General features: G+C 40.6%; 1 protein-coding gene across 1 annotated transcript in view; it reads left to right on the forward strand.

Annotated features, from left to right (window-relative positions):
* CHP1 (calcineurin like EF-hand protein 1) overlaps positions 1–25572 on the forward strand; it is a 46287-nt gene that overhangs the window by 10827 nt on the left and 9888 nt on the right. The window contains exons 3-4 of the mRNA XM_046009056.1: positions 10528–10608; positions 14211–14338. Coding sequence (XP_045865012.1) covers positions 10528–10608; positions 14211–14338 — 209 coding nt within the window. The remainder of the gene's footprint in view (positions 1–10527; positions 10609–14210; positions 14339–25572) is intronic.

Raw genomic sequence — 25572 nt, forward strand, 5'->3', positions numbered from 1 at the left:
CATTTTTGTGTGGACATATGTTTTAATTCTCGTTGAACTTATACTTAGGAGTAGTATTGTGTGTCCTATGGTAATTTTATGCTTAATTTTATTGAAGAACACCGAATTGTTTTCCACAGAGTCTGCACTGTTTTACATTCCCACCTGCGGTATATTGAGGGTTCAGACTTCACATTCTCACCAACACTGACTGTCTGTCTTTTGATACTGACTATCCTGATGGGTGTGAATGATAATATCATTGTAGTTTTGATTTGCAGTTCCCTGCTGGCTCTTGGTACTGAGCATCTTTTCATGCTTGATCATTTTGGTATCTTCTTCAGAGAAATGCCTGTTTGAGTCCTTTGCCTACTTTTTAATTGGTTTGTCTTTTTGTTGAGCTGTAAGAGTTCTTCCTATATTCTAGGTATTAGATCCTAATGAAATACACGATTTGCAAATGTTTTCTCCTGTGGATAGTCTTTTCACTCTCATTGTGGTTTTCTTTGAAGCACAAAAGTTTTAAATTTTGATGAAGTCTAATTTATCTAATTTCTTTTTGGGGCTGTATGCTTTTGGTGTCATATCTAAGAAATATTGCCAAGTCCAAGGTCATGAAGATTTACCCCCAGTGTTTTCTTCTAAGAATTGTATAGTTTTAGCTCTTCTATTTAGGTCTTCGGCTCATTTTGAGTTTTTTTGAGTGTGTATACATGTACTGTATATATGGTGTTAGATTAAAGTCAAATTTTATATATGTACTATATATGTACTTTAATATGCATACTCTAAATGTACTATATATATGTATACTATATATGTACTATATATATGTATACTATATATGTACTATATATATGTGTGTATATATATTATATATATATATGTTTTGTATATGTATACTGTATGCAATTAAAGTCAAACTTTATTTTTTTTGCACTTGGATATCTACCTGTCCCAGTACCATTTGTTGAGGAGACTCTGTAGATTTGCACTTGAAAAATTAAATCAGGGATGTATGGGTGGCTCATTAGATTTAATGACCGACTCTTAATTTTGGCTCAGGTCATGAGATCAAGCCCTGCCTCTGGCTCCCGGCCCAGCTTAGAGTCTGCTTGTCCCTCCCTCTCTGCTTCTCCCTCCATTTGCACCTGCTCTTTCTCTCAAATAAATAAAATCTTTTTAAAAAGAAAAGAAAAAATAAATCGTACTAGAAATCTTATTTTTTAAGGTTTTGTTTTTAACCAATCTCTATACCCATTGTGGGGCTCAAACTCACAACCCTGACGTCAAGAGTCACTTGCTCTCTAGCCTGCATGAGCCAGGTGCCCAGAAATCTTTTTTTTCCTCTCTCAGCTCTAATACTTGAATAATTTACTTGAGTTTGGGGTTACATCTTCCTCATAAATTCAGATTTAATCACTGAGTAAAGATACAGAATTCACATTCATTGTGAGTCCTTTTCTTTGTGGAAACAGTGCTATGTAAATGTGTGTGTGTATCACTTTCATTATTTGCTGAAAAACAGTGGAAAGACTCTTATAAAAGGAGCTGTCTCTTAGAAAGGATGAAAACTTTGTAGGTGTCAGCTGGTATTTACCTGTTGATTAAAATGTAGCTAGGGGCGTCTGGGTGGCTCAGCGGGTTAAAGCCTCTGCCTTCAGCTCAGGTCATGATCCCAGGGTCCTGGGATCGAGCCCCGCATCGGGCTCTCTGCTTGGCTGGGAGCCTGCTTCCTCCTCTCTCTCTCTCTGCCTGCCTCTCTGCCTACTTGTAATCTCTATCTGTCAAATAAATAAATCTTAAAATAAAATAAAATAAAATAAAATAAAATAAAATGTAGCTAAAATTTGCTCAGTACCTAAAACACTGTTTCATACTTAATGGAAGGCCAGTGGGCTAATCGACTCATTTGATAGGTATTTATTGACTATCTGTGATGTGCTAGGCACGTTCTCAGCATTTGTTTCTACACATTCTTGGGGAAGAGGTGGTGGAAAGTGATGAGATAATTTTTTATTTTATAGCTACCTGGATCTAACTGATGTTTCGTACTCAGCTTTACAAAGCACTAGGTCCTAAAGGTGTGCTTTGATCTCCAATTTGTGTGGATTCAAACATGAGGGAAACCCCAGGCCACCTTGAGAACAAGAAGAAATTACCCCATTGTACTACACAGTAAACAATGAGCATATTATATGTAAATCATTTTGTTGGATCACCCACTATCGGGATTTCAGCTCTGGTTTTGCTTCCTGACAATAGCCATCTCAGCCTCTGGCCATCTGTTAGATTGTCTTACCCTCTTCCTCAGCCAACAGCATCTTCTCTCTTACTCCCTCTAGCCTTAGAGAACTGCTGGACTCTAAAATCTTCTATAGTACGGTATGATATAGCTCCTTCTAGCCTTTACTGCCAAACCCAGCTCAAGTCCTGTCGTGACCTTTCTAGAACCCATTAGGGTGCTTAGCCAAATGCAGGTGACCAATCTTTTGTTGACTGGAACAGGCCCTACTTTCTTAAGAAAGCTTTTAGCAGAAATCATTTCCTTTTTATATTTTCTTCACTTTACCCTTCTATGATGCCCCATGTCTGGGCCTGAAGCCAGATCTGCAGAGCAAGAGGCTACCAGGTACCCTCCACTGCATCTGTATTCCTTTGTAGTGTCAGTCCCGAAGGGAACATACAGCAGAAACTATGGAAGGCTTTGGCTAGAAATGGAGCTGCTTCAAAGTGCTTTCAGAGATTTGCCCCAAAGTATGCTTAATAGGACACTAGTTTTTTGGTCTACCAATAGGTGTTTATAAAAAGAAGAAAAAAAATTACCGATTAAGCTTTATGCGAAGCTTTGTGGGCAAGGTTTAACGGGCTTCTTTTTTACAGCATTTCCTGGCATCTTTAATATGCTCAAATGAATTGGGCCTCTTCAAGAGGGGAATATTGTAAACAGTATTTGTGAAATTATTTGCAGTTTTCCTATAGACTTTCTTTTTATATGGGTCCTCTTCCAGATTGGTATTTCATGAACATAAAAATGTACTGTAACCTCACAAATCTTATTTTCTTCAGATGCTGTTATTTGGGTAAAATGTTTCTACCACTGCTGTTGAAACTGATCTTCCTGAAATGGGCATCTGTCTTTTTTAAGGTCTATTTATTTATTTGAGAGAGAAAGAGAGCACACAGAGGGAGAGGGAGAAGCAGACTCCCCAGTTGAGCAGGGAGCCTCTTATGGGACTGGATGCCAGGACCCCGGGATCGTGACCCAAGCCGAGGGCAGATGTTTAACCAACTGAGCCACCTAGGTGCCCTGGGCATCTATCTTATAAAGGGTCTTGCAGTGGTCCTTTTTAGGTCAGGTCAAGATGAGAATCTTGTCAGCCTCTGAATACAAAGATGATTTCTTTTGTTTAAGTATCTTCTGTACTGGGGCATCTGGGTGTCTCAGTTGTTTAAGTATCTGCCTTTGGCTCAGATTGTGATCCCAGGTTCCTTGGGATCGAGACTTACGTAGGAGGAGGGAGTCTGCTTCTCCCTCTGTCCCCTCTCCCCCTGCTCCACTCCTGCTGGCTCACACGTTCTCTCACTCTCTCTCAAATAAATATATCTTTAAGAAGAACATCTTCTGGGGGTGCCTCAGTGGCTCAGTTGGTTAAGTGACTGCCTTCAGCTCAGGTCATGATCCTGGAGTCCCAGGATCGAGTCCCACATCCGGCTCCCTGCTCTGCAGGGAGTTTGCTTCTCCCGCTGACCTCTCTCCTCTCATGCTCTCTCTCTCTCTCTCTCATTCTCTCTCTCAAATAAATAAATAAATAATCTTTTTTTTTTTTTTTTAAAGAACAAAAAGACATGTTACGTATGGTGTTAGAAGTCAGCATAATGATTACCCTTTGTGGAGGGGAGCAGGTAGAGACAAAAGGAGCAGGAAGGAGGTGTCTGGATAGAGATCATAATCTGTTTCCTGATTTGGGGACTGGTTATAATCTTAACTAGGTTATAATTCATCATGCCAAATACTTGTGATTTGTGCTCTTTTCTGTGTGTATATTACACTTCAGTAAAAGTTTACTTGAAAAATATCTTATTGAGCAATTTTAACATCGACTATTTGTCAGATAATATTTTTTCTCAAGTAATACCATGATGAAAAATATTTCTGGATATTAAATCATGCAGATTAAGTTGACTACAGGGGATAGTGCAAAGCAACTAACATCTGCAAGTACTTATTACTGAGAAATGCTAGTTGGCTATGTTGTTGCTTATCGTTTAAAAAACATTACCTGTAAATTTCAGGAGCTTGGGTCCTGAATGGGAGCCATTTATCTGCTTAAACACTGAGTGCTTTTGAGGTTTACTTTCTTGTTTAACTTTACCCCAGAGGACAGATGATTTCAGTGTCCCAGACAAGCGCTTGCTTTGTACACACTGGTATCATTCATTCCAGAATGAAGTTTCCCTGAGAGAACCGTGATCCCAGTCTAATTCTCACTCTTATAGTAGATAATCTTTTTTTTTTCCCCTCTCTGAAACCTTCAAATAATCGCCTTGTGATGTTCTGAAACTTCGCAAAGGCATGCCTTCTTTTTTTCATTATTCATCGCTCAGTATTAGATGAACTTTCTTTTTTTTTTTTTTTTAAGATTTTATTTACTTATTTGACAGACAGATCACAAGTAGGCAGAGAGGCAGGGAGAGAGAGAGGAAGGGAAGCAGGCTCCCTGCTGAGCAGAGAGCCTAATGTGGGGCTCGATCCCAGGACCCCAGGATCATGACCTGAGCCGAAGGGAGAGGCTTTAACCCACTGAGCCACCCAGGTGCCCCTAGATATACATTCTTAATCTAAAAATATCTCCCTTAGCTGGGAAGTTTTCTTCTGTTATTTCTTTTATTATTTCCCCCACCCTCCTTTCTTTATCTTTTTTTTAAATTTTTTTAAAAAGATTTTATTTATTTATTTTAGAGACAGTGAGTAAGAGACAGAGAGACCATGTGGCGGGGGAGAAGCAGACACCCCACTGAGTGGAGAGTCCAATGTGGGGCTCAATCCTGGGACTCTGGAATCATGTCCTGAGCCGAAGGCAGCCACTTAACCAACTAAGCCACCCAGGCGCCCCTCTTTTTTTTATCTTTATGGGATATCTGTTGGCTGGTTATTGTAGCATCAAGACTCAGCTTTTCACTCATATTTCCTGTTTGACTTTTTCCTTTGCTTTCTGAAGGAAATCCTTGCATTTGTTTTTCAGTTCTTTTGATGAACTTACTTATTAGTCCGCAGTCTTATTTTTAACTTCTGAGAACCTTTCTTGTTCTCTGACCTCTCTTCTCTCACAGTAGCTTATTTTTGCTTTACAGCTGTAAAAATGTATCAAATGTGTTTGGGGCTCCTTATTAGAATCTTTCAGAGGCCCCGGGGTGGCTCAGTTGGTTAAATGGCTGCCTTTGGCTCAGGTCATGATCCCAGGGTCCTTCGTGACCCTAGGATCCTGGGATCAAGCCCCACATAGGGCTCCCTACTCAGTGGAGAGCTTGCTTCTCCCTCTCCCTCTGCTTGCTGCTCTGCCTACTTGTGCTCTCTCTCTGTCAAATAAATAAAATCTTTAAAAAGAAAAAAAGAATCTTTCAGAACTTTCAGTGTTCCCTGAATTATCATTATCTCTATTCATCTTGATTTTGCTCTTTTATGCTATTAATTTTTCATTGGTATCGGGTGAGCTTTGGTTGTCCATTCATAGTTATGAAAACACCTGCATGGAGTACTGTAGAAAACTGGCATGGATTTATTTGTGATTAGTTTCTCCACAGGTCTTTCTTGGATGGAAAGGCTGACTTCAAGTTCACTGTTCTCTGAACAGGGCCAGTAAGTTGGTAGATTTCACTTTAGGGTATGTGGTCAAGGAGCAAGGAGACAGATTTGTGGTCCCCTTCCCCCAAATAAAAGGACTGTGTTCCTCCAAAGCCAACTTCCCATATTTGGTTGCAGCCCTACCCAGGTAGGACTTTCCATTTCTCTCCATAACCCTTCTCCATTTTTCTCCTGAGGACAGATGGTTTTATATTCTTAGGATGGGTACTAGCAGCAGTGGGCAGCTGGCCTATTCTTTAAAAATTCCTTTAACTCATCACCCTGAATGAGTTCATTCATTTACCTGGCACCTCTTGAGTATGGTGCCTTGCTGAGATCCTGCAGGACGGAATGGCTCTCAGCTCCGCTGCAGCCTTCTCATGGGCCCTGTACTCTGACTTACTTGTTGCTACATTTGTATTGATTTTCTGACTTCCAGAATTTGGCACAATCCCTTGTTTACAAGTGCACTCCTCCCACCCTGGTTGTTTTTGTCAGGGATATGTTCCGTGTGTATGTTTCTGCTGACTTTTCAGGCAGTTTTAGAGAATGAGAGAAGGTCAATGTCTATGTGCCCACCGTGTTCAATCAAAAGTCCCATGTAGCCTTGCAGCTTAACGGGTCTGGCCCTGGAATGCTAAAACAATTGGCAGAGACACGATTTGGCACCTGTTGACACTTCCATGATTCTATTATCAAGATAACAACAAAATTATATTACTGATTTAATTTAGAATATTAATTAGAAGGGGTTGCCTGGCTGGCTGAGTTGGAAGAGCATGTGACTTTTGATCTTGGGGTTGTAAGTTTGAGCCCCACGTTGGGTGTAGAGATTACTAAAAAATATAAATAAACTATTAATTAAACATTTCAGATAATGGAAATTATTTCAGTTTTGAATCTAAATAATAAGTTATTTATTTCTATTTTATTACTTAAATATGGAACACTCTTCTTAGTTCAGTATGTCCCTCAAGTATGTCCTTTTAACAGATTTTAATGTCCTCATTATGTATAAGTCATCTCACCATCGACCCTGGGGCTTGAAATATAAACAGTTAACTGAGGCTGATGTTCCAGTCAGAGAAGGAACCTGCATACTGAAGGTCAGTGTAGAGGGCTGGCCCTTCTGGTTACTAAAAGTCTCTCAAACAGCCTTTTCCTTCTGAGGGTCTGGAAAACCACTCTTCACTGGGAATTTCTTAGCCACAAAGAATGCTGTTATATTGGGCGCCTGGGTGGCTCAATGGGTTAAGCCTCTGCCTTTGGCTCAGGTCATGGTCTCAGGGTCCTGGGGATACCCGAGCCCCCAAGTCCCCTAGTGCCCCACCCCCCAAATCTGGCTCTCTGCTCAGCAGGGAGCCTGCTTCCCCCTCTCCGTTTGCCTGCCTCTCTGCCTCCTTGTGATCTCTCTCTCTGCCATAAATAAATAAAACTCTTTAAAAAAAAAATGCTGTTATATATAATTCTATGCTCGGACTTGCCTACTTCCAGTTATAATATCTTTTCTTAAAATATCTTTGAGGGAAAAAAATATCTTTGAGGAAGATTTTCCCAGGTATACAGTAAGGTACAATATAATATTGGCATGCTTTTTTATGAGTACACATAGATTTTGAACAAATCTTCCGTGTGTGGGCTGCTTAGAGTATATATTTTTCTCTATTAGGTTCGCGTCAGTGGACAAATTTAAGAAGTTATGTTTTAGAAAAAATTGCCCATGTGATCTCCATTCTGGTATACAACAACTAATAATAACAAACTGTATTATTGAGCAGTTTACAAACTATTGTTTTTTACACTTTCATTTTAATTTTGATACTATCAAGGGTATTCCTCTTGGTCTTATAAAACTGTATTGTGTAAACAATCTAAATTCCAAGAGTAGAGTTTAAAAAAAAAAAAAAGTGTCAAAGGACAGGTTTAGGTCTTAACTGACATTGGAATTCCAAGACTAGATCCCTTTTGAGACTGAAGTTCAGGCTGGATTGTGTACTCACTGCCTGATATTAGACATGGTATTTAAACTGTGCTGTTTCTCAGCTAAAATTACTCCAGCTTGTTAGACATTAAGCTGAGGTATGTGGCTATGCAATTCAAATGAGCCTTAATCTTTATTTAAAAGAGAGTGGTTATTGTTTCTTAACCTCTGTCAAGGAAGAGGAACCACTTTGGGTGATAATGTGGACTTTGTATTACAGGACAATTTAATTTAATTTAGTTAATTTCAGTTAATTTAGCACCATCTAAATGTTAAACTGTTCTAAGAGAACTAGGTATTGAAGGCTTCTGGATAAAATAGGGGTATTTCATTAGCAGTTAGTACAAAGCGGGTAGAGGAATAAGTTTTATCTCTTCGGATAGTAAACATCTTGAAGGCAAGAGTGGGGCTTATTTGAGTTTTATTTTTTTATTTTTATTTTACTTTTTGTCTGAAAATACTCATTTCAAACTTACAGAAAAGTTCAAGAATAATACAAAAACTTCTACATACCGAAATCCAGATTTACCAATTGTTAATATTTTGCCACAGACTTCATTGTGACATTCTTGTGTCAAAGTCAAGAAATTTAGCATTTTGATGTAGTTATATACTATTCTGTATGGAATTACGTAGCTCTGTAATGTCCTTTGTGGCAATGTTATTCCTAGTCTAGATCATGCATTGAGTTTAGTCATGTGTCTCCTATGATCTGGAGCAACCTGCCTTTCTCTGTCCTTCATGACATCCATATTTTTGAGGAGTATGGATATGTTATAGACAGTTTTATATTCTTGGCACTGAATATCAACTAAGAAATTTTTAGAAATTACTTATTGAACATTTTTTGGGCAAGCACCTTTCTTTCAGAATGTTTGATATGGGAAAGAAGTGTGTGTGTGTGTGTGTGTGTGTGTGTGTGTGTGTGTGTGTTATTTATTGGGGTGCCCGGGTGGCTCAGTCAGCTGAGTGTCTGCCTTCAGCTCAGGTTGTGATCCCAGGGTCCTGGGATCGAGCCCCAGGTTGAGCTCCTGGCTAAGTGGGGAGTCTGTTTTTCCCTCAGCCCCTCCCCCTGCTGCTGTGTGCGCTCTCTCTCTCTCTCTCTCTCTCTTTCTCAAATAAGTGAACAACTTTTTAAAAAGATTTTATTTATTTATTTGAGAGAGTGAAAAAGAGCAAGGGGAAGGGGTCAGAGGGGAGGAATGGAACCTTGCTCAGAATGGAACCTTGCACAGACTCCCTGCTGAGTACAGAGCCTGGTACAGCTGAAACCCACAACCTTGGGATCATAACCTGACCTGACGTTGGTTGCTTAACCATCTCGGCCACGCAGGCACCCCAAGAAGTCTGTGGATTTTTTTTAATGATTTTATTTATTTGAGGAGGACCAAAGGAGAGTGAGAACAAGAAGCAGACTCCTCACTGAGTAGAGAGCAGAAATGGGACTCTGTCCGAGGACCCTGAGATCATGACTGAGTCAAAGGCAGATGCTTTACCGACTGAGCCACCCAGGCACCCTGTGTTTTTGTTATTATTCTATTCTAGTTCATTTTATTTTATTTATCAAGATTTTATTTTTAAGTAATCTCTACACCTAATGTGGGACTCAAACTCAAGAGTCATGCTCTCTACTGACTGAGCCAGTCAGGCGCCCCAGAAATGTGGGTTTTTTGTTGTTTTAGAAAAAAGAACAATGTATTTGACTTCAATTTAAATTTAGACTTAAATAATAGTTCTACCACTTACTAGCTCATAGCACTGGGCAAGTTACTTTACCTCACTGCCTCTCAATTTCCTCAACTTGAAAAGAGTACAGATAAAATGTTGGCCTAAAGAAATGAGATAAGGGCGCCTGGGTGGCTCAGTGGGTTAAGCCTCTGCCTTCGGCTCAGGTCATGATCTCAGGTTCCTGGGATCGAGTCCCACATTGGGCTCTCTGCTCGGCAGGGAGCCTGCTTCCTCCTCTCTCTCTCTCTGCCTGCCTCTCTGCCTACTTGTGATCTCTCTCTGTCAAATAAATAAAATCTTTAAAAAAAAAAAAAGAAATGAGATAATGTGTATCAACAGAGCAGCATGTGGTATGTATACAGAGAATGGCAGCTAATATTCATCTCAGCGTAACTTCCAAATTGTGAGAGGATGACAGCTCTTTCGGGATCAAGGTTTAAATACTAATGTCTTCTGAATCTGTAGAAGGCAATGGAGAAAAGGCCAGAATCAGAGCAAGGAAGTAAGGGAAATCACTTAGTTGTCACACTTAATCCTTTCCTTGTACACTGCCTAAGAATTCCTTGCATTTCATAGATGTTGTAGATCCTAGCAAGGGTCCAGGATTTTTGCTACTATACACAACAAGCTCTATGGTGTTGATAGTTGGCGCTGCTGTTCACTCCAAACTTAGTAACTAAGTACAAAATGGTAATGTTCAAAGAATAATTTACAGGGACAGCTCAGTATTTGCTTGTTAGTTGTTTTATTGACGTAACTTGTGTGCTGAATTCACTGGAATGTGGCATAGTCGAATCTGGCTTCTTCCACTCCTGAGTTGGTGCAAGAAACACTTGGCAGCTACTAAAGTGCTATTCTTTGCACTTATTTGGTATAATTTGCCACAGAAGTAAATTCCACGAGGTAATATTCTTGCTAGGTTGTACTCGTGCATGACTGAATGAATTCCTGCTAAGGGCCAATAGTCTCTAACTCAAGGTGATTCTCTTGGCAGCCGGGAAGATTTCCAGCGAATTCCGGAACTTGCCATCAATCCATTGGGGGACCGGATCATCAATGCCTTCTTTCCAGAGGGGTGAGTCCCTGCAGTTGTTGGCTTCCTTGCTGATGCAAATCTGGAGTAATGTTATTGGTTGGGCCCTTTTAGACCACGATCCTCCTGACTATATTGGACATCCTTAACTTGGTCGTTCTAGACTCTCTCTTCGAATAGGTATATGAGTCTATTTTCAAAATTCTGTCTTTAATCTCTGTTTATAATTTCAAATTTAGAGAAAAGTTGCTAAAATTGAAAATACAAAGAACTCCTGTATGTCTTTCACCCAGATTCATCTACTGTTACATCGTTAACCTTTTTCCTCATTGGCATATGTTCTCTGTCTCCCTGTGTTCCTGCCAGTGAAAATATAATCAAGTCACATACATGATTATAAATTTTCTAGTACCCACATAAAAAAAAGTAAAAAATAAGCAAGTTAATTATGTCAATATATATATTTTATTACCTGATGTATTTAAAATATTATTTAATATATAGTCAACATATTTAATATATTATATTATTTTAATATTAAGTCTTTGAAATCTTGTGTGTCATTTACACCTACTGCACCTATCAGCTGCTGTAATACTAATATAAAATACTATGTATTTTGTTCTTTTTCCCAGCTTTATTGAGAAATGTCATATTGTATAAGTTTAAGGTATATAGCACAGTGGTTTTATATATGTATATATTATGAAATGATTATCACAATAAGGTTAATGCATTTATCACCTTACACAGTTACTGTTTTTGTATGATGAGAACTTTTATAATCCACTCTCTTAGCAACTTTGAAATAGCACTAGAGGTATTGTTACCTGTAGTCACCATTTTGTACGTGATGTCCCCAGAACTTACTCATCTTATAACTGGAAGTTTGTACCCTTTGACCACCTTCACTGGTTTTTCCCATTATCTATTTTATTCTAATATATCAATCATATTCCTGTTTTAATCTTCCTGATAGTACTTCCTCCCCTGTCCAGTACACAATCCGTTCTGGGTCAGTTGTCATGGCTCTTCGGCCTCCTTTTTTTTTTTTTTTTTTTTTTTTTCTTCGGCCTCCTTTAATGTGGAACATTTCCACAGCCTTTATTTTTCTTTTAGAACATTGGCTAAGGATACAGTCCCCTCCACCACACACAGTTTGTCAAACAGATTTGGGTTTGTCCAGGCTTTTGATAGCTTCAGTACCCAATACACTGACTTCCAAGTCCTGAGTAAATATTTATAGATTTGATTAGGTACCTTTTTCTGAAAAAGCTTATTATGTTATTCTAAGTAATCTCTTTAACAGTTTCTTCCTGGTTCCTTGTGACTTATCTGTATGACCCAAAGGACTTTAAAAAGTTCGGTGCTTGCCAACTTCTTAATAATGAGACTCAGTGTCAGCAAGGATATTATCAGATAAAATGGAGAGAAAATTTTAGAACTCTGCACTGAGAGCGAAAGAATCTGAGTTGAGAATTTGGGCATTCAGTAAAGCTGAGTGATTGGCTGGGGCAGGGGACAAGGGGAAGCCTAGCACCTAATTTATGTGAAGATAGGAATCAAATGAAATGAAACTTGCTCTCTTCAGATTCATTTGACCAGGAGGAATCTCTTGCCCTTCTTCATTTTCTTCTTTTTCTCTCCATAAACTGCCCTGTTGGTTTCACGTCAGTTGGTTTCACGTCAGTTTTGTCAGGTTTTGGGTGTTTTTATTTTTTTTTTTTCCTACTTCCTCTTAGCCCATACAGAGCATTGATCCTGTCCAGCATTGGAACTTCCACAACTATGCTTTGTATCCAAACGTCTTGTAATGAAAAGTAAACCCAGTGGAGTCATTTTGCCAACTTTTTTTTTCAGAGTTCTGTAGCAAGCATTGGTTATTAGGAAAAGCAGTTTGTGGGAAGCAGTTTTTTACTACAGTATCACCTGCCATCCTGTGCAATGTTCTGCTCACTAGGCAGGTGTGTGTGAGGAAGCCGAGGCCTATGCCGGGCCACACTACTAAACTCTCAGCAAGGGGCACCTGGGTGGCTTAGTGGGTTAAAGCCTCTGCCTTTGGCTCAGGTCACGATCCCAGGTCCTGGGATCAAGCCCGGCATCAGGCTCTCTGCTCGACGGGGAGCCTGCTTCCTCCTCTCTGCCTGCCTCTCTGCCTACTTGTGATCTCTCTCTGTCAAATAAATAAATAAAATCTAAAAAAAAAAAAAAAAAAAAGAACTCTCGGCAAGAGGCCCTTCTGCTAATCACTCTAATAAGATACAGATACCCAGTTTCTGGGTTTTTTGTTTCTTCTCTCCCTAGTCTTATGAAAGTGGAATTTTTTTTTTAAATGAGATTGGAAAGTGCAGCATTGGTATTCAGTATACACTTTTACTCAGAGACCTATGGCAATAATATTTATACTTATTAATCTGTTGTTCTGGCATTTGCTTCAAATCTTATTCCACGTCTTGATTCCCCAGATCTACTGCTCCATTTGCAGTCTACCTGGCTTCAAAAACTAACGGTCATTCTTTTGAGTACAGTGGGCTCGTGAGCTAGCTTTTGAAATCCACCCTCAGAAAGACTGATCTCTGTGTCTGCCTGGCACTTAAGAGACATGACATACCACAACGATTCAGTGAGGCAAAAAAAAGACTGGGATTTACTTTTAGGTAGTCACAGGAACCACGCAACCTGTTCTTTCCATGACTGCCACAGATAAATAACTTTGTCACGTTGGATATTCTTCTTTGAAATACGTTGTTCATTGAAGTTTTAGAATGATTTCTCTCAGGGTTACTGATTTGCCTGTGGCACGATAGAAAGATTTTTCTCTAGTCTCAAGTACCAGAAAAGCTTTATACAAGTCTTCCCAACATTATGACCAAGAGCAACCTATCCATTTATGAGGGGATAATAAAATCATAAGTAACACAATGATTTTGCAGACATTTGAAATCTTTCAAAGTGTTTATATTGGTTGAAGACATGCTTAAAAGTTTAAGAAAGCGCAATAGGAAATTGTATATGCAGTATGTTCACAATTACCGAAAAGGCATAGAAAAATGAATAGAAGAAAAGATAGTAGTAATTGTAATTGCTACAGGAGTGGTATTTTTCTACCTTTTCCCCCCCAAATTCTAAAAATGTATTTATTGCTTTTATAGCAAAATTTTTATTTTAGATGCTGCATTTATAGTATACTTTAACCTTAAAATATCACTAGGTGGATTTGACTGCAGGGGAAGCATGAGGAGTGGCTGGGGAATCAATGGGTTGACATAGCTAACTTATTGCCTGCTTTAGAGTCTGAAGCAATGAGTTCCGGTTCTGGCTTGCCTGATAGTGTAGCCCCTGATGCTGCTTGAAATTCTTTTTGGGAAAAGAGCTATAAGGAACTTGAGTAGGTGACTCTGCTGAATTGTTACCTAAGTCTGGTTAATCATTTATAACATGGGAAAAATAATACCCACCTCACAAGGTTGAGGTGACACTTAGTAAAATATATCTTATGAGCCCTAAAGAATTGTGCATATGGGAAAGGCCTTGTTAAATGGACTTTCGGCCACTCTAGCTAAAACTGTTGTCAGCATATTGGATTCATAAGAAAGAATCACTCTGATTGAGATGGTGTTCTGTTTATTCTGTTTCCCAATCAGAGAGGACCAGGTAAACTTCCGCGGATTCATGAGAACTTTGGCTCATTTTCGACCCATTGAGGATAATGAAAAGAGCAAAGATGTGAATGGACCAGAACCACTCAATAGCCGAAGCAACAAACTGCACTGTAAGCAGATAAAGTTTTCTGGCTTAAAATATTTGCTTTTATTTGCATTTACAAATCATTATTTTACTCATTCATTCATTGATCGAGTATTTACAAGAGCTTAGTGATTGAGAGCTCAGACTGTGGAATGACACGGACCGGGTTCGAATCCCAGCTCTGCCGCTTTTCGGCCATGTGACTTTGGGCAAATTATTTAAAATCTCTGGGCCTTGGTTTCGTCTTGTGTAAAATGGGATGTTAAGGGGTTTCACATAAGGATGTTGTGATGATTAAATGAGTTAAAATATGTCACGTACCTGGCAATAAGAACTTAGCTGCCAATATTATCCTTAAAATTCATAGAATAGGGGCACCTGGGTGGCTCAGTGGATTAGGCCGCTGCCTTCGGCTCGGGTCATGGTCTCAGGGTCCTGGGATCGAGCCCCGCATCGGGCTCTCTGCTCCACAGGGAGCCTGCTTCCCCCTCTCTCTCTGTCTGCCTACTTGTGATCTCTCTCTCTGTCAAATAAATAAATAAAATCTTAAAAAAAAAAAAAATTCATAGAATGCCTCCCATGCACCAGGCAGTGTGGTGAGTGCTAGAGCAAGAACAGTGAATGAGACCTAGCCCCACGTGTAGGGAAGAGTGGCAGTCTCAGCTGCTCTTAGAATTTGGTAGATACTGAGTGTGACTTAAGTAGGAGTACACAGCTGGTTTAGTGCAAGATTTAACTTTTCTCCCCTTGCCTCTTGCCTCCTTTCCTTGGCTATTTGTTAGATTTCCCTCTGCCCTTATTGATTCATGTATGGGATTGCCTAATCCCTTACAACACTTTTCCAGAAATTGAAGTTGAACTTCTCTTTTCATTCAACACAAGTTGAAATCGAAGTGGAAATTGTATTGCATTGATTGAGCCTAAGCCTCTCTTATAAGAGTGCACTGTGGTATACAGAGAGGTCTTTGAAGCTACGGAATATATGGGGCCCATCAAGTTTGTATTCAATGACTTAAAGAAAAATAAAAGGCTTTTTAATATTGAGACAAATGTAGATAAATCATAGAATATAATGCCAAATTTACACATTGAAAGATGCAGGACGCCTGTCTGGCTCAGTCAGTAGAGCATGTGACTCTTGATCTCTGAATTATGAATTCCAGCCCCCTGTTAGGCAGAGAGATTACTTAAAAAGAAGAAGAAGAAGAAGAAAGATGGGTACATGAGTCTTAAACCTTTAACTCATGGCCTTTGGGCCACATCATCAGATCTCCCTGGCTAGGGGACAATGATTTTACTCCTCTCTTGATATTTCAGGTAAAGAGTTTCAGAAGCACTGAAATAAGTTTCGTTATACAAGACAGGGAAGATTTTTGAACCAAAATAGTAAAATACTGCTCTTCTTTACCACAATATCATGTACCTTAATGAAGAGCAGAAAACTTAAGTACAAACAAAGCAATGTAGAAGAAAATAGAACCCTGATGAATTGTTCTCAAATGTATTGAATACTTTGTTAGTGAATTCTGATTTTTTTTTTAAGATTTTTATTTATTTATTTGACAGAGAGAGAGATCACAAGTGGGCAGAGAGAGAGAAGCAGGCTCCCTGCTGAGCAGAGAGCTCACAAGTAGGCGGAGAGGCAGGCAGAGGCAGAGCGGGGAGCAGGCTCTCCACTGAACAGAGAGCCCGATGCAGGGCTCGATCCCAGGACCCTGAGACCATGACCTGAGCCGAAGGCAGAGGCTTAACCCACTGAGCCACCCAGGCGCCCCATGAATTCTGATTTCTTCTTTCAAGACTAAATACTACTTGAGACAAAGCCTGTTTCTCAACGTTTTAAGGGTTTCAGCTTATGTTTAGTACATGTTTGCCTGATTCTGACATTAGCATAATAGAAATTTTCTTACTCGGTGTTGTCAGACCAGGACTAAAATAATAATTGAGGGTGCCTGGGTGGCTCAGTTGTTTAAGCAACTGCTTTCGGCTCGGGTCATGATCCTGGAGTCCCGCATCGGGCTCCCAGCTCCACAGGGAGTCTGCTTCTCCCTCTGACCTTCTCCCCTCTCATGCTCTCTCTCTCTCTCTCTCAAATAAATAAATAAAATCTTTAAAAAAATAATTGAAAAACCCAGCTCTAGCATAGAATCACAGAAGAGGATACATGGTTTAATATTTTATTTTAGGGGCGCCTGGGTGGCTCAGTGGGTTAAAGCCTCTGCCTTTGGCTCAGGTCATGATCCCAGGGTCCTGGGATCGAGCCCCGCATCGGGTTCTCTGCTCAGCGGGGAGCTTGCTTCCTCCTCTCTCTCTGCCTGCCTCTCTGACTACTTGTGATCTGTCTGTCAAATAAATAAATAAAATCTTTAAAATATATATATATTTTTTTATTTTACCTTGAAATATTTATTTATTTAAATCCAATTAATTAACATATAATGTATTACTGGTTTCAGAGGTAGAGATCAGTGATTCATCAGTCTTATATAACATCCCATGCTCATTACATCACGTGCCCTCCCTAATGTCCAGTTACCCCATCCTTCCATCCCCCCCTTCCCTCCAGGAGCCCTGAGTTTGTTTCCTATGATTAAGTCTCTCTTAAGGTTTTTCTCCCTGTCTGATTTCATCTTGTTTTATTATTTTTTCCTCTCTCTTCCCCTATGTTCCTGTTTTGTTTCTTAAATTCCACATATGAGTGAGATCATATAATTGTCTTTCTCTAATTGACTTATTTCACTCAGCATAATACCCTCTAGTTCCATCCACATTGTTGCAAACTGCAAGATTTCATTTTTTTTATTTACCTTAAAATATTTAAGAAATTTTTTTTTTTTTTAGATTTTTATTTATTTATTTGACAGACAGAGATCACAAGTAGGCAGAGAGGCAGGCAGAGAGAGAGGAGGAAGCAGGCTCCCTGCTGAGCAGAGAGCCCGATGCAGGGCTCGATGGACCCTGAGATCATGACCTGAGCCGAAGGCAGAGGCTTTAACCCACTGAGCCACTCAGGCGTCCCTACCTTAAAATATTTAAAAACACATTCACTGCCCGATCTTTTAGTGTGGGACTAAGAATTTTTGGGTTTTGTTTTCGTAAAAGTCTGCTGATGGGAGTTGTGTTGTGTTTTATATAGAGCACATCTATAATGTATATAGTCTGAGGTTTCTGGTTGCAGTTTCTTTTAAGTGGAAAAAGAGCTTAAAGATACTCGTAAAGCATTCCAAAAATAGAATCGTTCTGTTTACATTTTTCCTTAATCTCTTATGCTTGTTCTGCCATACTTTACATTAGTAGCAGGTGTTTGTTTTTTTATTTCCAATAACTTAATTTTGAGTCTCTCAGAAGTAATCTTCTCAGAAACAATAACTTTGTTTTTATATACATGTTTCACTTTTTATTAATTATATGTAGTTTCTATTAACAGTACAGATAGCCCAGTTGTAGGGCGTGTATACACCTGACTCTTGGAGAACCTCCAGGTTAGCTGGTGGAGTGGACACTCAGGTGTTGCCTATTAGCTACAAGTACGCAGTGTGCCACCACGTCAGTTGGAACAATTTGCAGAGGGAGGGAGAGAATCCCTGAATTAAGTGAGTCAGTTAAGGAGACCATTAAGAGACGTTCTGTGCTGCTATGAAAGGACAGAATGAAACTATGCTTGCTTTTCTAATCCAGGATTAGAGGAGACTTTAAAGGTCATCAGACCTAACACATACTGGTTACCTGAATTCCCTCTGCATGAGCTCTACTTTGGGGGTAGGAGGGGACTCTTTGTTTTAAGTCATGAGGGGCACCTGGGTGGCTCAGTGGTTAAAGCCTCTGCCTTCGGCTCGGGTCGTGGTCTCAGGGTCCTGGGATCGAGCCCCACATCGGGCTCTCTGCTCAGCGGGGAGCCTGCTTCCCCTTCTCTCTCTGCCTGCCTCTCTGCCTACTTGTGATCTCTCTCTGTCAAAATAAATTTAAAAAAAAGTTTGTTTTAAGTCATGAATTTCTTTGGCAGTTAGTGAATCCTACTGACCCCATCTCAGAATACTTTTAAAACCAGGGGCGCCTGGGTGGCTCAGTGGGTTAAAGCCTCTGCCTTCAGCTCGGGTCATGATCCCGGGGTCCTGGGATCGAGCCCCGCATCGGGCTCTCTGCTTGGCAGGGAGCCTGCTTCCTCCTCTCTCTCTCTCTCTGCCTGCCTCTCTCCCTACTTGTGATCTCTATCTGTCGAATAAATAAAATCTTTAAAAAAAAAAAAAGAATACTTTTGAAACCAAAGAAGCAAATGCATAGGATTATAAAGGAAACCAATTATATTGAAATGCAGTTGCCAAAGTATTTCTTTTTTAAAGATTTTATTTATTTGAGAGTGAGAGAGAGTATGAGAGGGGAGGAGGTCAGAAGGAGAAGCAGACGCCCCACTGAGCAGGGAGCCTGATGCAGGACTCAGTCCTGGGACCCTGGGATCATGACCTGAGCCAAAGGCAGTCCCTTAACCAGCTGAGCCACCCAGACTCCCCAAACACTTGCCAAAGTATTAAGGCAACTTTGTGACAGAGTAACAGATGTGCTTCTTTGTTATTTATTTATTTCAAGATTTGTTTATTTATCTGAGAGAGAGCGTAGGTCATCCATGAGCAGGGCGAGGGGCAGAGGGAGAGAATCCCCTAGACAGCTCCCTGCTCAGCATAGAACCTGGTGCGGGGTCCCATCTCAGGATCCAGAGATCATCACCTGAGCTGAAACCAAGAGTAGGACGCTTAACTAACTCAGCCACCCAGGCGTCCCAATTATTTATTAAATAATAGATGTAACATTGGAGGCTGTGGAACAGCTCTGTGTCTTTTAAAAATTATTATTATTATTATTATTATTGAAGTATAGTTAACATATAAAATAGTAGTTAAGGTGTATCACATAGCGAAACAGGCTTTGTCTCAAGTAGTATTTAGTCTTGAGATAAGAAATTAGAATTCACTAACAAACCAGTTTCTGGTTAACTGTAAACTTGGAGGTATAGTGATGATACGATACCGCAGAATCCGAAGCAAAAGAAATACTGATAGGCTGGAAAAAGTTGGACTCAATCTAATAAAATGAATGCTGTTAAAGGATACACTAGAGTGCTACACTTGGGTCCGGCAGCATGTTTAAACAAGACCTAAGGAATAAATCCAAGATGCAGCCACTGTACACCGTGACTGCCTGACTTGCAGCACCTTGACCCTCACCTCAGAGTCATGTAGTATCAGGCCATAAGAACAGAACGAGTGTAATGGTAATCCCACTCTGTGCTAAAGAGAATACATTTTAGGAACCATATTTCATTTTGGATCCCAGAAATATACTAAAGCACATTTATGACACAGTAGAAGTTCGAGGGCGCTGAGGAAGATTTTTTATTTATTTTTTTTTTAAGATTTTATTTATTTATTTGACAGACAGAGATCACAAGTAGGCAGAGAGGCAGGCAGAGAGAGGGGAGGAAGCAGGCTCCCCGCTGAGCAGAGAGCCCAGACACGGGGCTCCATCCCAGGATCCTGGGATCATGACCCGAGCTGAAGGCAGAGGCTTTAACCCACTGAGCCACCCAGGCGCCCCGAGATTTTTTTTTTAATTATGGTAAAAAAAATACATAACAGAATTCATCATCTTTTTTTTTTTTTTTTTTTTTTTTTTTGTGGAGCATAGCAAAGTTTATGGGGTGTTAGTAAAGTGATGGTACAAAGCTCCTGAAGAGGTAGAAGACCTGAGAGGGTTGCCCTAAAATTTATCATCATCATAACCATTTTATTTATTTATTTATTTATCTATTTATTTTAGAGTACATGTACATGAGCTGGGGGAGGGGCAGAGGGGGAAGAGAAGCTCACTACTTGCCAATCTCAGAGCTCAGCTGGGGGCTCAGTCTCAGGACCATCCTGATCTGAGCCAAAATCAAGAGTCAGACACTTAATGGACTGAGCCCCCCGGGTGCCCCAGAAGGAAAAAAAATTTTTTTTCCAAAATCAAGAATCAGATGTTGATAACTGAGCCATCCAGGCACCCTGGGAAGAATTTTTTTTTTTTTTAAGATTTTATTTATTTATTTGACAGAGAGCGGCCACAAGTAGGCAGAGAGGCAGGCAGAGAGAGAAAGAGAGGGAAGCAGGCTGCCTGCTGAGCAGAGAGCCGGATGCGGCACTCGATCCCAGGACCCTGAGATCATGACCTGAGCCTTAGGCAGCAGCTTAACGCATTGAGCCACCCAGGTGCCCCACCCTGGGAAGAATTTTTAAACAAGAGATATTTACATAAGAATAACGGGTAGTTAATTCCCTGTTCAGGAATAAAAGGACATCTTGTAGAATGCTTTTTTAAAAAGATTTGTTTAATTAATTAATTATGTTTTTAAAAGATTTTATTTATTTAATTTTTATAAAATAACATACAGTGTGTTATTTGTTTCAAGGGTACAGGTCTGTGATTCATCAGTGTTACACAGTTCACAGTGCTCACCATAGCACATACACTCCCCCGCGTCCATCATCCAGCCACCCCAACCCTCCCACTACCTTCTCCTCCAGCAACCCTCAGTTTGTTTCCTGAGATTAAGAGTCTCTTATGGTTTGTCTCCCTCTTTGGCTTCGTCTTTTTTCATTTTTCCCTCCCTTCCCATATGATCCTGTCTTGTTTCTCAGATTCCTCATATCAGTGAGATCATATGATAATTGTCTTTCTCTGATTGACTTATTTCGCTTAGCATAATACCTTCTAGTTCCAACCATATCATTGCAAAAGGCAAGATTTCATCTTTTGATGGCTGCATAGTATTCCATTGTATATATAGATATACCACATCTGCTTTATCCATTCATCTGTTGATGGACATCTAGGCTCTTTCCATAGTTTGGCTATTGTGGACTTTGCTGCTATGAACATTCGGGTGCATGTGCCCCTTCGGATCATTACATTTGTATCTTCAGTGTAAATAACCACTAGTGCAATTGCTGGGTTGTAGGGTAGCTCTGCCTTCATAGAGGAACCTACATACTATTTTCCAGAGTAGCTGCACCAGCTTGCATTCCCACCAACAGTGTAAGAGGGTTCCCCTTTCGCCACGTCCTCACCAACATCTGTTGTTTCCTGACTTGTTAATTTTAGCCATTCTGACTGGTGTGAGGTGGTATCTCATTGAGGTTTTGATATGTATTTCTGTGATGCCAAGTGGTATTGAGCACATTTTCATGTGTCTGTTGGCCATCTGGATGTCTTCTTTGCAGAAATGTCTGTTCAGGTCTTCTCCCCTTTTCTTGATTGGATTATTTGTTATTTGGGTATTGACCTTGAAAGGTTATTTATAGATTTTCGATACTAGCCCTTTATCTGATATGTCATTTACAAATATCTTTTCCCATTCTGTCAGTTGTCTTTTCCGTTGCTGTGCAAAAGGATTTTATCTTGATGAAGTCCCAATAGTTCATTTTTGCCCCTGCTTCCCTTGCCTTTGGCAATGTTTCTAGGAAGAAGTTGCTGCGGCTGAAGTGGGAAGAGGCTGCAGCCTGTGTTCTCCTCAAGGATTTTGATGGATTCCTGTCTCACCTTAGGCCTTTCATTCCTTTTGAGTCTATTTTCGTGTGTGGTGTAAGGAAATGGTCCGATTTCATTCTTCTGTTTGTGGCAGAAGAATGCTGTGTCCAGTTTCCCAGCACCATTTGTTGAAGAGACTGTCTTTTTTCCATTGGACATTCTTTCCTGCTTTGTCAAAGATTAGTTGACCATAGAGTTGAGGGTCCATTTCAGGGCTCTGTATTCTATTCAATTGATCTGTGTGTGTCTGGTTTTTTGCCAGTACCATACTGTCTTGATTGATGATTACAGCGTTGTACTAGAGCTTGAAGTCTGGAAATTTGATGCCACCAGCTTGGTTTTCTTTTTCAACATCCTCTTGCTGTTCGAGGTCTTTTCTTGTTCCACACAAATTTTAGGATTATTTGTTCCATTTCTTTGAAAAAAGTTAACAGTATTTTAAGATTTTATTTATTTGACAGAAAGAGACACAACGAGAGAGGAAACACAAGCAGGGGGAGTAGGAGAGGGAGAAACAGGCTTCCTGCTGATCAGAGAGCCCAGTGCGGGGCTGGATCCCAGAACCCTGGGATCATGACCTGTGCCAAAGGCAAATGCCTAACGACTGAGCCACCCAGGTGCCCCACCTTGTCAGTTGTTTTTTGACAAGAGTGCCAAGACTATTCGGTAGAAAGAGAACAGACAGTCTTTTGAACAAATGGTGCTGAGAAGATTGGATATCCACAGGCAAGAGAATGAAGTTGGACCATTATGTCAAGGGCAACCACCAGGGCTGAACTGTACCTATGTAGGCACAGGCCCAAGCACACATAGTACTAATCTCCTTGTCTCAGAGGAATGGTTCTTGATTGCTTTCCTCTTCAAATTAGGGAGGTTATAATGTCTTGTATGAAACGGACCACCCACCTTATGTGAAGGGAGAGGTCTATGAGCTTCCCTGTTGATGTTCTAATTATCTTCTTAAATTATTGAAGTTTTGTTTAAGACTATTTATTTATTTGAAAGAAAGCCAAGAGCAGGAGCAGGAAGGGAAGGGGGGCAGAGGGAGAAGCAGACTCCCTGCTGAGCAGGGGGCCCAATTGCAGGATCCCAGGATCCTAGGACCGAGGGACCACGATCTGAGCCAAAGACAGATCCTTAACCAGCTGAGCCACCCAGGCGCCCTTGAAGTTTTTTTTTATAACATATAATGAATGATACGGGAAATGAGTCTACATGAAGCTCTTTTATTTGGATGATGAGGAATATTGTAAAGTGGAATTAGGGAGAGTAGCCAAGAAGAAACAGTGAGCAGCATATTTACAACAGCTAAAAGGTAGAAGCAACCCAAATGTCCATCAAAAGATGAAAAGATACACTAAATGCATTATATACATAGACTGGAATGTTTGGCCTCAAAAGAAGGAGATTCTGCTACATGCTACATGGATAATGCTAAAAAACAAAACAAACAAGCAAACAAAAACAATAAGCCAGACAAAAAAAGATAAATATTGTTTGATTCTTCTTATATGAGGTTCCTAAAGTAGCCCAAATTCATAGAAGGTTGTCAGGGACTAGAGTCAGGGGGAAATGGGGAATTATTATTTAATGGGTCAGAGTTCATGGGGAAGATGAAGTATTTCTTCATCTGGAGAGGGTCGGTGGTGGTGATTACACAACAGTGTGAAAGTGTTTTAACTGTACATTGTGAAAGAGTCAAAATGGTACATTTTATGTGTATTTTAACCACTGTTTTGTTCTGTTTTTTAAGAATCAGTGATTAAAAGGTAAAAATTTGAGATCATTCATTTGGTCTTTCATTAAACAAATGTTTGAGCAACTACTATATACCAGGCATTAATTTAGTCCCATGATACAGTGATGCATAAATCAGATAAGGTCTTTGCTTTCATAGAGCTTACTATCTAATAAGGGAGACAGACTACATGGAAAAAGACAGATGGGGCGCCTGGGTGGCTCTGTCAGTTAAGTGTCCCACTCTTGATCTTGGCTCAGGTTTAGGTCTCAGGGGCGTCGTGAGTTCAGGCCCCATGTTGTGTTCCATTCTGGGCACAGAGCCTACTTCTAAAAAAAGAAGAAGTGACAGATGAAGAAACAAACTTTATGATTTTGGCAAGTCTTGTGAAGGAAATGGATAAGGTGAGGTGAGAAAGCGGTGAGGGGTGCCACTGCATTACAAGGAGTTATGAGTGAAAGAAAGTCTCTCTGAGTTAAGAATGAGCCAGACATTAAAGAACAGAAAATAGCTCCAGGCACAGGGAACAACCAGGATAAATAAGTACTTGGAATGTTCAGAGAACAAAGCTTTACCAAGAAAGAACTGAGTGGTGTGAAAGGAGGGCCCGGAGGTAATGGCAGGTAGATGACATTTATTAAGCACCTACTGGGTGCCCTGCACTGTTTAAAGTGCTTCTTATATACTAACTCATTCAGTCCTTACAGCCTCGTGAGGTGAATTCTGTTATCCTCATTTTGCTTACACCTTTTGGGCAACTCAGGCACCAAGAGGTCAAGTAACTTGTTCAAGTTCACACAGCTCATAACCCCCAGAGCCAGAATTCAGCAGAGCCAGAGTCTTGACCAGTGTACCATATCACTTTGACATCAGTGCCAGGAGCTCAGAGGAGAGGTCCATGCTGAAGTTGGACATTCAGGAATCACGAGCACTAGAAAGTGTTTAATTAAAACCATGGAAGCAGAGATGCAAGAAGATAGCTCTGGATTGGGGGAGTCCAAATCATAGGACCGAGAAGGGGGAGCGAAAAGAGAGATGAGAAGAGTAAAGAGACAAATGTTAAAATGGCTCAGTCATTTACACACTTGACCATTCGTTATCTTGGGGAAAATGTTTTTGCTGGTTCGGGGCCAGAACTGCCTGATAGGAATCCACGTCAGTTAAGAAACCACTACTAATGCTGCCGTTTTTCTTCAAAGGTCCTATCAGGTAATCGCTGCATTTATCTCTCGGCTGGTATCTTCCTCTGCTCAGGCTGCTGGAACAAAACACCGTACACTGGGTGGTTTAAACAACAGACATTTCTCACATTTCTGGAGCCTGGAAGTCGGAGAACAGGGTTGCCAGCCCACCATGTTCTTGGTGAGGGTCTTCTGGCTCTACCCAGAAGGGCCCTCTTTTTCTTCCTGTATTGTCATATGGGGAGGGAGTAGAGACAGAGGTGGAGAAATTTCCTGTCTCCTCTTTTTATAAGGGCATTAATTCCATCATGAGGGCCCCGCTCTCAGGAACTGATCCAAACCTAATTACCTCCCAAAGGCCTCACCTCCTAATAACTTTGCACTGGGAATTGAGAGCCAACATGGGAATTTGGGGGGGAGGGGATACAAACATTCAGTCTTTGGAAGCTGAATTTTAAGAATTACCAGTTTCGGGGCACCTGGGTGACTCAGTGGGTTAAAGCCTCTGCCTTCAGCTCAGGTCATGATTCCAGAGTCCTGGGATCCAGCCCCACATGGGGCTCTCTGCTCTGCAGGGAGCCTGCCTCCCCCTCTCTCTGTGCCTGCCTCTCTGCCTACTTGTGATTTCTGTCTGTCAAATAAATAAATAAAATCTTTAAAAAAAAACAAAAAACAGGGGCTCCTGGGTGGCTCAGTGGGTTAAAGCCTCTGCCTTCAGCTCAGGTCATGATCCCAGGGTCCTGGGATCGAGCCCCGCATCAGGCTCTCTGCTCCGCGGGAGCC

Source organism: Meles meles, chromosome 6 (assembly GCF_922984935.1).
Source record: "Meles meles chromosome 6, mMelMel3.1 paternal haplotype, whole genome shotgun sequence".
NCBI lineage: Eukaryota > Metazoa > Chordata > Mammalia > Carnivora > Mustelidae > Meles > Meles meles.